Source organism: Oryx dammah, unplaced genomic scaffold (genome assembly GCF_014754425.2).
Source record: "Oryx dammah isolate SB20612 unplaced genomic scaffold, SCBI_Odam_1.1 HiC_scaffold_11, whole genome shotgun sequence".
NCBI lineage: Eukaryota > Metazoa > Chordata > Mammalia > Artiodactyla > Bovidae > Oryx > Oryx dammah.
The window spans coordinates 23,257,278-23,274,465 of record NW_024070195.1 but is presented as its reverse complement, the minus strand read 5'-3'; the positions used below and the strand labels follow the sequence as shown (position 1 = coordinate 23,274,465).

The following is a 17,188-nucleotide window of genomic DNA, read 5'->3' as shown; positions in this document are numbered from 1 at the left end:
GGCCACTTGGCTTGTGGGATCTTAGTTCCCCGACCAGGGATTGAATCCTTGCCCTCCGCAGTGAAAAGTGTGGAGTCCTAACCCCTGGACCACCAGGTAAATTCCATGGGGAACTTTTGAGATTCAGAAAAAAGTGACATGGAAATTGGATCTCATATATTCATGTAGATTTTATTATTTACAAGTTAAATTACACAGCAGCTTTACATAGCATGAGATGCAAAATAGAGGAGAGCGAAGAGGGGAGGTAACTGGCCCTGAGGCTCTCAGCTGCCTCCACCGCCTCTTTTTGTGCGTAGCAAAGTCATCAGTGCTGCCTTTGCCCCAGATCCTGATCAGTCCTTGGAACACAGGTGTAAGTTGGGTTCTGGTTCCGACAGCCCCAGAGCCACCAGGGCTCCCACTAACAGCTTCTTCACAGGTGCGGGGGGTGAATGTGAAGGCATCAGCTGAAGCAAGAAAGTTTAATGTAGCTGGTGTGATGTTCTACTGTCACCCCGCACACTACCCCCCGGCCCCCACAGCCCTAGCACTCACTTTGTCTAGGCGATGGCGACAAATGAGGCCGTTGGAATTCAGGTAGAAGGTGGAATAGGCATCATAGGTCCTGGTGAAGGGAGAAAGAGGCTCACTGAGAGAGAGGGTTATTGGCCCTAAAGTTTTAATTCAAGCATTTGTTTAAACTAGTAGTTCTTAATCTTTGCTATGTGTTAGATTACCTGAGGATCTTTTAAAAATCCTGAGTTCTATCCTGGGCCTAATTCAGTCAGGATGTCTGGCACCAATATTTTAAAAAAGATTCTTGGATAAAAAAATCCAAGAATCCACTGTGCAGCAAAGTTTAGGAACTACCGGTGTGGGCTTAGGCTAAGAATTTCTCGGGATTCTACTCTGTGCTGGAAATTTACCAAGTACTTTACCCAAGGCTGTGAAGCACAACTTACGAGACAGGTTATTTTCATCTGTTCATTAAGTATATGAGTCCCTACTATGTGCCAGGTAATGTACATGAAGAAACTGAGTTCAGAAGCTTCCTATATACTCAAAGTCCCTATTTTTGCTATATTAAAGTAGACTAAAACAAAGCCTGCCTTCAAGGAGCCTGCAGTCAAGTCAGGGTAAATGGAGGATTGTCTAGGAGACTAGCCTGCAGACTCGCCAAAGGGTGAGATTAGAAAGTTGCAATGTGTTTCTTTTCTCACTTCTCTTACCGGTAAAGCTCCTCCTTGTCACGCTTATAAAAACGAAGAAAGAGCAGGTGGATGGGCAGTCCCACAAGCCGCCAGCGGGCTTGCAGGGTCCAATTCTCAGGGTGGCGTGTCAGCTGCAGAATTTCCAGCCGAAGCTGTGCAAAATAGTTCCAGGCCAGGAAGCGGCAGAGAGTCAGTGACAGAATGTACCACGTCCGGCCTCTGAGAGGAAGAGAGATGGGGAAGAAATCTCATGACGGCACAATCAGAAAACCAAACTCTTCTCTGACAGAGGAATTGGGGACGGTGGTGAGAAGCAACTTAGGACCTTCTCTAATAAGTGAAAATAGCACTGGGTCTTTTTCCTGCCCAAGGCCCTACCCGTTCAGTGGATTCTCACTTGGTACGCATGTTCAGGATCTCATTGATGAATTCCACATCCGATGAGTAGAGAGTGTAGTCGTGGGAGTGAAGGAAGAGATTGGGAAGCTAGGTGGAAGAAGGCGGTGTGAGACCAGGAGGAAAGAAAAGATGATCCTACTCAGTTTGCTATACTGAGTGTCTCCTTATTCTTGAATGAAAGGTTATCTCATCCCTAATTCAAACCGAGGAGTATCTTTTCCTTGGGAAATGTTTGGAACATATTTCGATGCCTGTCTCATCGTTCCGAGAAAGAATCCAGTTGACTGACTAACTTCTTATTTTTAAGAATTACCTATATCTCTCCCCATTTTGGACAAAGGCCACTTTTGAATGGACCTACCTCTTGTCTCAGTCTCTCATACATGACAGCCAGGTGCTCCTCCATACTCGGATCTCCTGATGGAGTGGCAGGGGAAGGGTGGGCGGTTCCAGGGGCTTGGAAAGGTATCAGAGCTCCAGGACAGGGGCAGGGAGGCCCCTCAAACAGGCTCCTGAGCCCATCCAGGCAGCCGCTATGTAACTCGGGTCCTGGCCCCTCCTCCCCCTTTCCCGGGGGGAGAACCACCCATGGTGAGGTGAGGGCTTGGACCTGAGGGAGAGGCAGTGCGGGAGCTGGGGGAAGCGGTCGGGTGGGAGGGCTTGGGGGCGGGGGAGACCCGAAGAGAGGCAAAGATGGAGAAGTGGTGGTTGTGGAGTGAGGCCAAAGGGGTGGGAATGGTAGAGCCCATGGAGAAGACTGGTCCTAAGGAGGAAGAACAAAAGAGCAAAAAGGTAAGAATCCAGCTGCCTAATGCCCCTCCATCCAAACTCTGCCCATTAACATGCTTCCAATCCACCTGCTCCTTCTGACAGGAAAGATCGAAGTACTAGAGAAAAAATTCATCTCCATTTCTGCTTAAAACACGAGGATATACTTTCTTGTGACTTAAGTACAAATACCTATCCAAAATAGCAAATACGTTTAGATTTAAGATTCCACACCTGTTTGGGGGCAGGTCTGTCTCTTACAGCAAGAATCACAAGAGCGCATACTTAAGAATGAACAAATGAATGAATACCAAACAGGTCTGGTTATATTGTGGATGAAATGATGCGGCCTCTAACACAACGCCAGGAGTATGTGAGGCGGCTGTTGCAGAGAAAAGAACATCCAACTGGAACTAGGAGCCTTTGGAGTTCCAATTCTATAATGTAACGTGAGGCACTCTAATTCCCTCAGCCTGAGTTTCCCATAAATGTCCTATAAATAAGGACGATGAAGCCACACTGAATCACAATGAGAGCTTTAAGAGATAATGAATGTTCATAAAACTTTGCGACCTGTAAAGCAGTATATAAATGTAAGCTGGGCTCCTCTAATGACACGAAAAAGCCCAGGAGACTGTTAAAGGCTGGATGGACCTAATGATGCCCCTGGGTTACTGATGTTGAAACTGCGATGAGGCAGAGGTCACTCAAAGGCCTGAATCGAGCTCCTTCGTTTTCAAGGAGGCCCCGAGGGGTCTTATTATCGGGGAAGGCGGGCAGGCCGCGCGGGTACCTCTGTCCCCGACGGTGTCCCGGAGGCGCCGTCTCCGCCGGGGGCGTGGCCATCTTGCCCGCCCGGACACAAGGGCCCGAACCGGGTCCACTCGGGCCGGCCTTCCCGCCGGGACCGCTATCCCGGTGCAAGATGCGTGGGCTGCAGAGCGCGGCCCGCAGGTCCGTCTGGTCGGCTCCCTGGAGGCGCCGCGAACCTCTCCGCCCTCTGTCCTTCAAATCACCTCCAGACACAGGTAACCGCGAAGACGCGGGAGAAATGCGGACGCGCCCCACCGCGCCAGCCTCAACCCCGCCTGCCCCCCAAGATCCGGGAGACAGACATCCCGTGCGCGACAGGGCTGGCAGTGCCGCCCTCCCGTCCCTGAGGCCCCTTGCCCCTCCACGCGCCGCTCCGCACAGGTGGGAAGCAGCGGTGGGACGTCAGTACGCCTGCGCGAAACGGGACGCGCGCCCCGCCCCACGCGCCGGCTGAGGAGGGTCTCTCCCCGCCCCCTCCTCTCCCCTCCCGCTTCCTCTCGGCTCTCACCTGGGGACGAGCCTGATAGGCGCGGAGGCAGGGGCCGAGGCGCCGGGCCGCCCCCCGGCTGGGCTGGTACATGATCTTCCGGGAATGGAGAGAGCGCCTCCTGTGTCCGGCCTCCGGCCTCCTCACAGGGGTGAGCGCGCCCCGGAGCCGGCTTCTTGAAGGGGAAAGGAGGGGGGTGAGGGGCTGAGGGGAGGGAAAGGAGATGTTGCGCGCTTGCGCACAGCGGCGGGTTCCAGGGAGGCGGTGAGGCGCTAGGTCTACAGCAAGTGCGCCTGCGCCCGCCGAATGGGAGGCAGCCTCAGGGCGCTTGCGCAGTAAGTTAGCGGCCTAGAGCACGGCTCTCACCTGTACGCTTGCACAAAAGTGGGCGCTGATGGGTGAGGAGTGGGACTGAAATAACGACATCCGCAGTTCTCAGTAACGCTCGTGGTAAAAAATACTTTATTGCTCTGGTTAAAAATAAGATACAAATGACTTGGCACTGATTAAAAAAAAGCCTGTAGAATGAATAAATGAATGAATGAATACATCCACGGTGAGGGCAAGCTTTGATTAGGTCCTGTGTGAGATAGAAATAATAATGACTTTGAAGGTGTGAGAGGGGGCTGCGGTCACCAAGGCCTGGTGCTGCGACGTTCATGCAAGTTTCGAATGAACCTGGCGTTGAACATGTCCCCACCCATTGTCCAAGCCTGGTCTGGTGGAACCTGGGCCTGTGGAGGAACTGTGTGCATGGGTTCCTCCCCAGACTCATGCTGGGACAAGACCTGCTCCTCAATGGCACACCTAGTAGGTGGGAGGGAGATGGAGAGTGGGTTACACGGGTACTAAAGTGAGGATTAAGAGCACAGCTTCTTCAAGGTCTGTCAGGCTCTTGGACAAATGATGGGGTATGAGGCTGGAACCACTGGTGCTATGTCCAAACCTGAAACCCCCCCGAGTGGTGCCAAAGGGAAGCACCAGAGTTGAACCTATGGGGAAAGAGGCTTGTAGGATGTTAGGTGGAAGGCTCTGTGGGAGGAGCTGGTGTCCAGTTCAGAGAGTGAGATTTAGGAGGAGGAAGTAGCTGAGAGTGATGTTAGAAAGGGGTCAGAGGTTGTGAGAGGCTGGCAGGGAAGGGGCTCAGACCTCACCTATTCTCTGTTTCCTGTTCCCCCTGCTTCAGTTCTTGGTTGCCTGTGGAAATACCAGGCATGTATATGGGAAGGCTGGAGTAGGTAGTGACTATGGCCTACTTGATTTGAGGGTAAGGAGATGAGTAACTTACCTGTATTGGGACATGAGGAATTCAACCGCCCATGGCGGCTATAGCTGCAGCTTTGGGCTACCAGCCCTGGGGGAGTCCCGCTGTAGAAGAAATGTGAAATGATGGGGAAGAGGCTACAGGATGAAAGATGAGTGGGTATGGAGGAATCAGGGGAGAAGAATAAAAGAACAGCACAGGAACAGAGAGGGGGTAGTTAACATTCCTATGGGGTTTAATACAAGTTGTGCCCCAGAAAAGGGTAGGGAGAGCATTGTATACCCCAAGGTTTTCTGGAGCAGTTCTGATTTGCTGCTTTATTATTTCTAGCTGAGGCAATGTGTTAACCATAAGGTTAAATGTGATCGAAATCATGTTATAAAAAGATTCAGGGGAATTCCCTGGTGGTCCAGTGCTTAGGACTCTGTGCTTCCCCTGCAGGGGGAACAGGTTCCTTTCCCAGTTAGGACATTAAGATTCCACAAGCTACACAGTGCAGCCAAAAACAAAAAATGGATTCACATAAAGGCAAAAAAAGTTTGCTGAACCAGGTGCTCTGATGTTTTGAGTTGGAAAACACGGTTACCTTAATTATGGGATACCTTAGCCAGAGAGGAAGAGGGAGTGGCAAGGCTGAATTTACGAAAAGGATTGCCTTAAGAGATCCAAGGGTTTAGAGAAGAATAATCCAAGAAACAATTAGGGGATTGTTATCAGAAGGCAATTAATTGGCTCCTAGAGATGTTAGTAAATCTTAACATCTCAGCAAGGGCTGGCCCGGGGTAAACAGTAGGAGTTACTAGAGAGAGAGCTACAGGTTTCTGGAGAGAATGGAGGAATAGATACCGAAGCCTACGTGGAGGGATCCAGTGACTACATTAGAGGAGGCAGAATCTGCAGGAGAAAATCCAGCAGTGAAGATGGGGACAGGCAGACACCAGATCCTGCGAGGGGAGCTCTAAGCCTCCTTGCTGGAAGATCTGCAGATCTCAGAGGTGAAGAAGAGGGCCAGAGGTCCTGAGAGCCCAGGAAAATACAGGGTGACGCACAAACGAGGCTGAGACCTTAAGGTTTGTTTGGGTTGGTTTTTTTTTTTTCACTGAAAATGTCCATTTAAAAAACACAAAAGAGTTCACGCTTTATTCAGACAACACTGAGAGGGAGAAGAAAAAGGAGTGAGTCAGAAAAGAGGGAGATCCTGCTCCCAAGGATTTGGGGGAACACATTAGGGGTACCTGAACTAGCACACATCCAGAGGGTAGGGAGGGAAGGATTTCTATAGCCTGGGTATGGAGCAGGGGAGGATTCTTGCTATGGAGGAAAGAAGAGAGGAAGGCCAGAGGAAGAGTTCCCCCATCATCATCAAGACAATCTCACAAGACAGGAATCTATCAGCATATCTAGCTACCGGGGAGGGATGGATGTGAGAGGGTATTCCAGGAGCTAATAGAGCCTTGAGACTCAGGCTTAGCTTCTGAAACTTGGCTAAGAGTGATCCTAGGGTGTTGGCTGGGATCTGCTGCCAAGAAACAGACTCCTTCAGAGGACCTGGACCTGCAGAGGTGGTAGTGTCTATAGAAGCGTGGTGAGTCTAGAGTCCCACAGCAGACATCAGCTCGGGGGTCCTGACAGATTAACATATACACGAAACATGTGGAGATTAAGAGTTTGGCAATGTTGAGTGGATCCCGTGGGGAGCTGGCAAGTCCCTGTCCTACCTGACCGGACTGCTACGAAGCAGAGTACGTTCAGTGGCTGGCATCAGCAGGCTGATAGGGTAGCTGCAGCCGGTAGCACAAAGCAGTATTAGAGCTACCCGCAGACAGTGCAGAGGGACTACAGGAATTATTCCATGGACAAGACTCTTTTAGAAAGGTTTCCCTGGCAGAGGAGGCCTTTGGACCTTCCATGATGTTCTAGAATCTGACAGCAAACAAGAGTGTGCTTCTCTGGATAATTAGTATGAGCTGCCCAACCAAGAGGCCTGGCAGCAAATCGGGCTGTCTGGGGGAGTGTTCAGAGCCCAAGTTAGGAGAGAAGGGCTGCTTTCTGTGGTAAGAAAAGCTATGAAGTGTTAGGCCACCTGGGACCCTGACCACCCAGTTGTCCAAGAAAGGGGTAAAGGGAATCCTACAGGTTTTTGTCAAGTTCCCCTAGACGCTGGGGGATGCAATGGGAGACTGGGTCTGGGGTTCTCAGGGAGAAGGGTCTCCACCCTCACCAGGTCTCCCAGGGAGGGGAGGGGGTTAGCAGTCTGTCAGTATCGACTCTCATCAGAGCGGGGAAGGGAACTGGGGAAGGATGTTATGGACAGGAGAGGGGGAGAGGGAAAATGGAGGGGAGAGAAAAACAGAAAGAGAAGTCAGAGGTGAAGAGAAAGCTGGGGAGAGAAATCAAGGAGAGGCCCAGTCCCTGCCTGCCGGGGTGGGCTCCTGCCACACAAGGCACTGAGCCGGGGCCAGTGGCTCCCCAGGCTGTGTCAGAGACCCTGCCCCCTCCCAGCAAGTGTTAAACCACGATTTCCCAACCCCCCCACCAGTGGGTCTGTGTTCTTCCCAACCTTCCTCTAGGCACTAGAATCTCTAGGCTCCCCCTAAGTCCTATTCTGCTCCTTAACTGTAATTTATTTCCAGACCATTTCCACACATATCTTCCAGTATATTCTCAAAACATCTTAGGAGTCTCCAATCCTCCTGTCCCATTGCTTCATGTCTGATTTACACTGCCCTCTGCCATTTCTAACTGCCCTGTCTGACAGTCCTGAGGCTCCCTAACTCTCCAGCTCCTGTTACCTGGTGCGGCGCCGCTGGGCAGGGCTGCCCCCGGGGTCAGTAGCAAGCAGAAGGCGGGCGGTGGGGTGGGGGGGGCAGAGGCGCAGGGAACGCAGCAGCTCCTGCTCTGGCACAAAGGGGCGGAGGGGCCCCCGTTCTGGTGAGTTTCCCAGGCTGCTGGAGCGAGGGGGTGGGTGGGCTGGAGGAGTCGCACGGCGAGGGGCCCTGTTCAGGGGCCACGGAGGCTCCACAGCTACCTTCAGAACTGGGGGGAGGAAGAAGAGCAAGACAGAGAAAGAAGAAAAAGGACAGGGAAGGGAGTCGTGAGAGCAAAGATCAGGGAAGGAAAAAGAGAAGTCAGAGCCTTAAGAGAGAACAAATCCTTCCCCTGGGTTGAGGCCCCCCAGGCCCAGATCCCCCGCCCAGTCTTACATTCTCGGTCACTAGAGGAGTATGGCTTTATGTCTCCCTCTGCTCGCTTGGGCGGCAGCTTCCTTGCTGGAGCTGGGAGTGGAGAGGACACAGGTGAGGTGAGCATGGGGAGACGCACTGTGCACCCTCCTCCCGGCCACTACCCCCGCAACCCCAAACCTCTGGTCCCTGACACCACAGTTCCTCCTGGGCAAGGAGACGTCAGCTCCGCCGTGGAAGCAGCTCTGTGGCAGTGCCATCACACCAGAAGGGAATTCGGGGGAAGGCTGGAGCATTTTGAGGAGAGCCAGAAGGAGTAGGCCGAATGCAGAGTTGGGGGAAAGATCCAGGGGAGACTCTGGGGCCTGGGAGGTACAGGAGAAGGGCGGCCAAGGGAGGCGAGCTCTTACTGTCAGTGGACGCTGTCAGGCCCCCCTGGGATTCGGGGGCAGAGGAATGGTCCCAGCCGGGCCAACGAGGACCCCAGGTCCCTCTAGATGAGATGGACAAAGCCCTTGGTTAATCAGGAATTGCTGTGGAGAGGTTAGGGGAGGTTGGGGTGGGGCAGAACCTCTCCTTCCAGGGCAAAGATAGGAAGAAATTTACATTTTATTAGGGGGGGAAAAAAAAGGATGAGGAAAAAACACAGGTATCTGGAAAGGAGCTACCAGAGAAAGTAAATGGGAGGCTAACAGACTATCCAAGCTCAGCCTCCCAACTCCTCTCTTTTCTACTTGCCCTTCCCTTTCCCTCTCAAGAGGTTCTTTCTCCATCATGTGTGGCAAAGGAGACTGCCGAGTGGATCCAGTTAAGCTTTAGTGTCCCCTCCCCTCTAGACCTGGTCTTCACTGTCCTTGTTGGCTCTCTCCCTCTCACAGCCTTTGGTCACTAGGAGCTGGACGGAGGGGAGGTCTTGGAAATCAAAGCCAGTCACAGATATGAACTGCTTCTCCCTCCCTGATACTGGTGGATGCTAGTCACTGGGGACACTGTTGTCTGGGTGGTGGTTACTCTGTTTCCCGGCCACAGAGGAGGTGAGAACTAGCCACAGAGCAGCTCCTTCAGAAAGGGGGCCCTTCTGTGCAGGTGTGTACTGCCCAGCCAGCAGAAGGCTGCACCCCCCAGCCTTGAGAAGGAAGAAAGGGTAGGACTCGCCCGGCAGGCAGCATGTGTGTGGATGACGATGGAATGAGGAACCTGGGCAACATTTCAGTACCTCCTAGGCTAGGTTTCTCCATTGTTTGGTTGGAAGTGTTACAAATTCTGAGGGTTATCGTCAAAAACTAGTATTTAAGCTTTGGACCATTCGTGTCACTATTCTATGACTGGAAGCGGAAGGGGAGACTGCCCTTGCCTGTCGCTCAGTGGCTGACAAGAGCCTGAGGGGTTTAGGAAGGAACATGCCTCTGGCCTATTTTGATGGGCCTGCAGCAGCAAGAGGCTCCATCAATGCCTATGGTCAAACAGGCTCCCAGTGAGCTTGCTTAGTTAAAAAGTCTTGCCAAGTATAAAATACACCGAGCTCCCATCTGTTGGAGACTTGGGTTGCTTTAGAATTCTCTCAAATTGCCCATAGATCACACACTGAGCTCCTGGTGGCCTCCAGAGTGACTAGCCATCACAGCACTACAGATCCACCCATTCAATGCAGCTTTACCAGCGGGCATAGGATCGAGCGCAGCAGCACGAGAGTGTCGAGTTGCCCTCAGGGAGGTAGCAGGGGGCCCTGTGAGGAAGGAAGCGGCGGTGCCCCTCAGTGAGGGGGCCAGGAGGGACCAAGAATTCACCTCTTTCCATCCCCTCACCCCAACTGCTTGACCAACACACACAGGTGATAAAACTTACGATGTTGATGGGCAAAGAAGCCTTCGAAGATCACAAAGTTGTTCACCTGTAAGAAGAAACAAGAGAAATAATAGTTGTCCGTTCAGCTACTCAGCACATACTTGGGTATAGAACCCTGAGGAACAAAAGCCAGCCTTCCTGTCCTTGTTGACAGATTCAGTCAGAATTTCAGGACCTGACAAGCTGACCCTAAAGCTGGACTGCAGAGGACCTCAAATAGCCAAAATAATCTTCAGGATTAACAAAGGAATAATAAATTTGGGGAGGATTCACACTTCCTAAGTTCAAAGCTTACTCCAAAGCTATGGTAGTCAAAACAGTGGTAGAAACACAGGATAGACAGACCCACCCTTGGAATGAAAAGAGTCCAGAAACAGTCAACTGATTTTCAATAAAAGTGAAAAACCTTTCAAAAGGGAAAGTATAGCCTCTTCAACAACTGGTGTTTGGACAACTGAATATCTACATGCAAGATACTGAATTTGGATCAAAAAACTACAAATGGATTAAAGGGGGTTCCCTGGTGGTCCAGTGGTTAACACACTGCACTTCCACTTTAGGGGCCATGGGTTCTATCCTTGGTTAGGGAAGTTCTGTGTGCCAAAGAAAAGAAAAGTGTGTGGCCAAAGAAAAGAAAACAAAACAAAATAAGAAAAAAATGGATCAAAGACCTAAATGTAAGAGCTAACACTATGAAACTCTTAAAAGGAAACATTAGGGAACATTTTGATTACTTCAGACACTGTTTAAGAAATAAATGGTGTATTTCTTAAATGGGACATTGATTTCCTATCAAGAAAATGAAACCCCATAAACAGGAGGAAATATTTGCAAATCATATATCTAATAAGGGTGTTGTGTCTAGAACATAAGGAACTCTTCCAACCTATGAACAAACAGGCAACAAACACAATTTAAAAAGGGGCATAGGACTTGAACATTTCTCAAAGAAGACATGCAAATGGCCAACAGGCACTTGAAATGATGCTCAACATCGTGAGTCAAAAGGGAAACGCAAATCAAAACCACAAAGAGAAACAACTTCACAACCATTATTATGGCTCTTATAAAAAGAAAAATAACAAATTTTGGTGAGGATGTCAAGGCACTAGAGCTACCATGCATTGCTAATGGAGATGTAAAATGCTGCATTCACTGTGGAAAAAGTTTCTCAGTTCCTCAAAAAGTTAAACACTGGATTAACCACATGACCCAGGAATTCTACTCTTACATACTCTTAGGTATATACCCAAGAAAACTAGAAATATACATGCTTGGAGACATGGCTGGCCCAAAGCTAAGTAGCTACACAGGGGAGAACTGGGACTCAAACCCCAGACTCGTGATTCTAGCTGAGCCATGTCAGTCAGGAATACAGTGTAGTCATCAGAGTAGGCTGTGGATTCAAATTCAAACTCTAACAGTAGCTGTTCACACTTGGTCAAGTCCCTAATCTACATAAACCCAAAATGGGGTCAATAAGAACTACCTTAAAGAAATCAACAGGGATCAACAGAGATAATGCAATGTAGATACCACACAGAGCTCATGAAACATTAGTTGTTATGATACTATCTATCTATCTACCTGTATCTATATACTCTGTTGGAGAAGGAAATGGCAACCCACTCCAGTATTCTTGCCTAGAGAATCCTGTGGACAGAGGAGCCTGATGGGCTGCCAACTATGGGGTCACACAGAGTCGGACATGACTGAAGCGACTTAGCATGCATACACTCTACAGTGCCCTGCTCTTACATGTTACTTGGGTAATACATTTGATGCCAGATACTGATACTATGTTCCTTCTGTTGCTCTCTGCTGCCTCTTAATGGAGAAATGATGTCCTGCACATTCTAAGCAGACCCTGTCTATCTCCTGCCTTGACCCTGCTGTAATGTCTACCATGACATTATTCTCCTCCAACAAGCATATGCTCAGCACTCCAGCCAAACAAAGAACTGCTTGCAGTGCCCCGAAAAGTATATTAATACCTCTCTGACTTTGCTCACGTTTCTTCCTGCATGAAAAGCACTTTAGCCTGTCCACTTCTGTCCTGCTGACAAACACTTTTCAAGATTAAGTCAAGTCTTCCTTTACCCAAGTAAGCACTCACTTTATGCTTCCTCTGTAAGCACATCAATGAATCACATTACAATGGATTAACTGTCTGTGCTCCTATCCAAGGCTCGCTTGTTAACCCAATCCCAAGCCCACTCAGCAACACTGCCTCAGCAGTTCTCTTGATTTTCTCAGTTCTTCCCACTTTCTCTGACATCATCAAAATTTCTGAGTCATTCTTATGCTGTTTGTTCTTATGCAGCTAAGAAGAATCAACTCTTTTGATCCACAGCCCTCTCGAGCTCTTGCTCTATCTCTGTTGATCTTAAACCAGGATTTCTTGCTCTATCTCTGTTGATCTTAAACCAGGATTTAAGAGTTACCTATTCTTGCTGTCTCCAGTTCTGAGCTTCTTAATCTCTTAAACCAGGGGTCCCCAGCCCCCTGGGCCACACAGCAGGTCCATGGCCTTCTAGGAACCCAGCCACATATCAGGTGAGCCGGTGGCAGGCAAGCCGAAGCTTCATGTGTGTTTATACTACTCTTCATTGCTCCCATTACTGCCAGAGCTCTGCCTCCTGTGAGATCAGCGGCAGCATAATCAACGTAACGCGTATGAAAAATCCTGAAACCACTCCCCCCTTCCCCCACCTCCACTGGGTCCATGGAAAAATTATCTTCCACAAAGCCAGTCCCTGGTGCCAAAAAGGCTGGGGACCACTGTGACCTAAACTCACTCCATCCAGGCTTCCACCCACCACTGAGCTGAAACTGCCTGTCACGATCACCAGTGGCCTCAAGCAGCTAAATCCAATGGTCACTTCTCAGACCTCTTCTTACCTCATGGATCAGCAGCATCTGACTCAGTAGGCTGTTCCTTCCTTCTGCAAACAGTTTCTTCACTGGCCTTCCAGGTCACTTCTAATTTTGCATCTACTCCGCTAGTCACTTCTGGGCTACATTTGCTGCTACTTCTCCTCCCAGACTTTCCAAGAGGGCCTGAGGGCTCAAGTCCTTGGATTGGTAACTCACTCCACGGTGACTCTCATCCTGTCTCGCTGCTTTTAAGTATCCTACAGGTGCTGAAAACTCTCCACCTGAAACCTCTTCTCCCAACACTATGGGAGCAGCCAACTGTGTACTGAACCTGAGCTCACCACAGACATCTCCAGTTACATATTCAAGGTGGACTCCCACTATTTCCCCCTCCAAAGCGGCTCTTCCTTCCATCTCAGGTGACGCAATTTCATCCTTCCAAGTGCTCAGGCCAACAACTTTGGGATCACCCTTAACTCCCTCTCTTTTTTCTCCACAATCAATCAAGAAACCTTATTTGCTTTAACTTCAGAATACCTAAAATCTGACCACTCCTTCCCACCTCCACTGCCACCATCTTGGTCTGAGCCACCACCATTTAGCATCAGGATTGTTGCTTCTTAATCTGCTTGCACTCTCACTCCTCTTCTGCGTATTCTTAATAAGCAAAGTGCTCTGGTTTAAAGTACGTCACATTAGGGACTTCCCTGGAGTCCAGTAACTAAGATTCCACATTCCCAGTGTAGGGGGCCTGGGTTCAATTCCTGGTAGGGGAGCTAGATCCCACGTGCCACAAATAAAAGACCCCAGACGCCACAACTAAAGACCCCACAGCCTTGATGGAGACCCGGCACAGCCAAATGAATATTAAAGTAAGTCCTATCATATTCCCCCTCTGCTCGAACCCCTATGATGGCTCTCCTTTTTTCACTAAGAGTAAAAGCCAAAGTTTTTGCAACAACCTACAGGGCCCCAAGTGTCCTTCCTTCCCTGTTACTGCTCTTATCTCTTCTACAACACTCCCTACTCACTCACTGCTCTAGCCACACCAGCCAAATTTATAGGCCCACTCCACCTCATGACCTTCACACTAACCATTTCCTCTGCGTGGGATGCTCCCCCTCCAGGTATTAGCAGCTCATAGTCTCACCTCTTTAAGTTACTGCTCAAGTGACACTTTCTCAGTGAGGCCTTTCCTGCTTATCCCATTTAAACTTGCAACCCCACACACTCCCGTCCTCACCAGGGCATTCCCAAACCTTCTTACTTGCTCTTGTTTTCCTAGAGTGCTTATCGACAAGAGTAGCTACTTGTTTATTACGTTTGTCTCCCCAGCTAGAATATAAGCTCTGTAAGAACCGAGACTTTTTTCTGTTTTATTGAATGAAGTATTCCTAAAGCCCAGAATATTGCTGGGTGCTCAATAAATATATGCTGAATGGACAGACAGTATTAGCAACATTATATTGCATCTACTTACAAACAAACCACCTTCCCCCCAAATAAACCAAATCTCTCTGGAGACAGGGAATGTATATTATTCTGAGCCCTTACTAAACTAAATCTTGATTGACTAAGTAATGGTCTATATGAAAATGAAGAGATAAAAATGAACTGACTTATGTTTGGGGTATAAACATGCTTTTAGGTGTACACAACAGTCCAGGATGAAGAATAAAAATAGATGAGATGATAATGAAACAGCTCCAGGATGAGAGATGGTATCCCCCGATCCCGCCCCTGAGCTTAGCTGTATAAAAGAAGTCCTATACAATGGGCGGAGAAGGCAATGGCAACCCACTCCAGTACTCTTGCCTGGAAAATCCCATGGGCGGAGGAGCCTGGTAGGCTGCAGTCCATGGGATCGCTAAGAGTCGGGCACGACTGAGCGACTTCATTTTCACTTTTCACTTTCATGCATTGGAGAAGGAAATGGCAACCCACTCCAGTGTTCTTGCCTGGAGAATCCCAGGGACGGGGGAGCCTGGTTGGCTGCCATCTATGGGGTCGCACAGAGTCAGACACGACTGAAGCGACTTAGCAGCAGCAGCAGCATACAATGGGGAATAGGGACTACTTGGAAGGTCCCTCTTCTTTGCCCCCAAAGACTAGGTAAATTCAGTGGGAACGCTCAGTGGGGATCTATTCTCTGAAACTTCTAACCTGTGGGACGGTGGTCTCCAGGTTGTAGTGTTTATTCAGGAACTTCAGCAGCTTCTGGGAGGGTCTGTCAATGGCCAGTTGGTGTGGTTCAACTCGCTCCTTCTGCAGGGAGTAAGAGACTGAGGTTTGGAGGAGGTGTGGGGAAAGCAGGCCAACAGGAATCCTGGGAAGGATATGGGAACATGGTGGGGGTGGGAGGATGGGAGGCAGGGCCTCTGGGAGGACTGAAGGCCTCTGGGAAGAGCTGGCGAAGAGGTAAGCAATACCTGCAACATATGCTGGAAGAGTTCTCGTCCGTGGCCGTGGCGTTGAAGTGACTCATGGATGTAAAAGTCCAAGATGCAAAGTGGTTCTACCTCATTGTGAGCCTCACGATCATCCTAGGAGGTGAAAGAACAACCAAGATTTTCTAGGGACTTCTCTGGCGGTCCAGTGGTTAAGAATCCGATTTCTAATGCAGGGGACACAGGTTTCATTCCCAGTCAGGGAACTAGGATCCTACATGCTGCAGGGCAACTAAGCCCATGCAACACAACTCTGTTCCAGAGCTATAAGAAAAGCCCATGCCCCACAAATAGGAGAAGCCCCTGCACTGCAACAAGGAGCATGCACCCCCAATGAAGATCCAGAGCAGCCAATACTAATTTTTAACTTAAAAAGATCTTCTAGGACTCAAACATTACTGCCACCTTCCAACCTCCAGCGCTTCTGTCTCAGGAGCCAAGGCATATGGATTTTCAGTCTCCAATGACACTCACCAGTACAAAGAGTTTCTTATATCCAACTTTAAGAAAGCCAACAATGGCTCCTTTTCCAGCCCTGTAGGACAAAGAAAATAACAAGCTGTAGTGACCACCTATTTGGAAGAGGTAGAGTCAAAACAGGGAAAGGGGCTGGGGGAGGAAGGAATTAAGCACAGGATGGAAGAGCACTTGACACTCACGGTCGAGCTGAAGTATCTTTGAGTATATACATAACGTGGCGATTACTCTGCATCCTGGATGCACTGGTTATGGGAGCAGGAAGATGCTGGGCCTGCCAGGAATTTTAAGACACACTTTCCAAAAGTCCCTTCCAAAGGACCCCTGCCTCCCTTACCAGCTGTCCCCAGAGGCCTCCCCTTTACCATATGTAGACTCCCCAGTACCTTAGCAGAGGCCTTGCCCAGCTCATCTACAATGGTCATAATTTGCTGCTGCAGATCAACACTACAGGAAGAGAGATGAAGAGTCAGACAGTCACTGAGTTAAAGGGTCCTGGGCAATCACTCCCTGGGAACTTGGGCCATAACCCCAGATCAGTACTTCACGCCCTCCCTCTATCTTGGAGTCTTCCAATCCAATTTCCCACCCTACTCTGAAACCCAAACTTTTGCCACACCTCCTTTCAGGGTGGTACACTCCCTTCTCCATTAAAATTACTGTGGGGAAGCAGGAAGGGCAGGTCAACCATATCCTTCGGTTGCGACCATGCATTAGGCCAAGCGGTGAAAGGTGGCAGATTCAAGCCCCGATCAACCCCACAAGGTCTAGGGTCAAAGGTCACCAAAAAGGCGAGCCAGGACATCAAAAGGAGCGGTCACTAGTCAACCCGAGAAGGGGGCGTGGTGCCTGGACCAGGTTCCAAGTGGAACCGGGAGAGAAGGGCCGTAGGGAAGATTTGAGATGTCACCGGGCCGGCGTTGTGGTTCCGGGTCGGCGGGCCGGGGGCCTTAGGTGCTGGTCCAGCACCGTGATCCGCTCCGGGAGCAGCGCATCCACATCGAACGGGAACTCCATGGCCCATTGTGCGCGGTCGGACCCGCCCCGCGCGACGTCACTTCCGCCCCTCCCACCGCAATCTGTATTTCCCCTGCCGTGCCTGCAGGTCCCCAGGGGACCGCCCCTCCCCGCACTCCCCTCCTCCACCACCCGCCTGTATCGCAGCAGCTGGCCCCGGAGACCCCAATCTTCTTGCCAGACCAGCTGTCGCTTAGCAACAGCACTCAATCCATCCTCACCTCCCACGGCAGCGGGCGCCATAGCAACCCATTTTTGGGGCCTAGTGTCTCATTCTCCAAACCTTTCAGCCCCTCAGTGAACAGCTGGGAACAGTGAGAAGACTGTGCCTCCGGCATAGGGGGCCACAAGTGATCAAGAGAGAATGGTACAACTGCTCATATCAGGTGGCTTCTGGTCCCAAGAGCCCACCGGCAGGG

General features: G+C 50.1%; 3 protein-coding genes across 7 annotated transcripts in view; 1 reads left to right on the top strand and 2 right to left on the bottom strand.

The window, feature by feature from the left end:
- Positions 1-150: 150 nt before the first annotated feature.
- Positions 151-3,969, bottom strand: CUNH6orf136 (chromosome unknown C6orf136 homolog). Its single transcript, XM_040250228.1, has 6 exons — positions 3,682-3,969; positions 1,954-2,355; positions 1,591-1,679; positions 1,212-1,412; positions 538-607; positions 151-449 (listed from the first exon to the last, which is right to left on the bottom strand). Exons 1-6 carry the CDS (start codon positions 3,751-3,753, stop codon positions 336-338), a joined length of 948 nt encoding a protein of 315 aa, XP_040106162.1. The 5' UTR covers positions 3,754-3,969; the 3' UTR covers positions 151-335.
- Positions 3,190-17,188, top strand: part of PPP1R10 (protein phosphatase 1 regulatory subunit 10) — a 37,244-nt gene continuing 23,245 nt past the window's right edge. Inside the window, exon 1 of the mRNA XM_040250162.1 lies at positions 3,190-3,388. The gene's annotated coding sequence lies outside the window, so the exon portion shown is untranslated. The remainder of the gene's footprint in view (positions 3,389-17,188) is intronic.
- ATAT1 (alpha tubulin acetyltransferase 1) lies at positions 4,106-16,809 on the bottom strand. Of its 5 annotated transcripts, none has more exons than XM_040250186.1 (13): positions 16,663-16,806; positions 16,139-16,199; positions 15,935-16,026; positions 15,750-15,810; positions 15,258-15,371; positions 14,992-15,093; positions 9,952-9,997; positions 9,764-9,832; positions 8,128-8,199; positions 7,717-7,960; positions 4,949-5,028; positions 4,815-4,857; positions 4,106-4,467 (listed from the first exon to the last, which is right to left on the bottom strand). In XM_040250186.1, the coding sequence occupies exons 1-13, from the start codon at positions 16,767-16,769 to the stop codon at positions 4,293-4,295; spliced, it is 1,266 nt and encodes a 421-aa protein (XP_040106120.1). In that variant the 5' UTR covers positions 16,770-16,806; the 3' UTR covers positions 4,106-4,292. The 5 variants fall into 5 exon arrangements, with proteins under 5 accessions (XP_040106120.1, XP_040106121.1, XP_040106122.1 ...); XM_040250187.1 differs by lacking the exon at positions 16,663-16,806 and adding an exon at positions 16,372-16,656 and having other exon boundaries at positions 4,113-4,467; XM_040250188.1 differs by lacking the exons at positions 4,106-4,467; positions 4,815-4,857; positions 4,949-5,028 and adding an exon at positions 6,010-7,215 and having other exon boundaries at positions 16,663-16,808.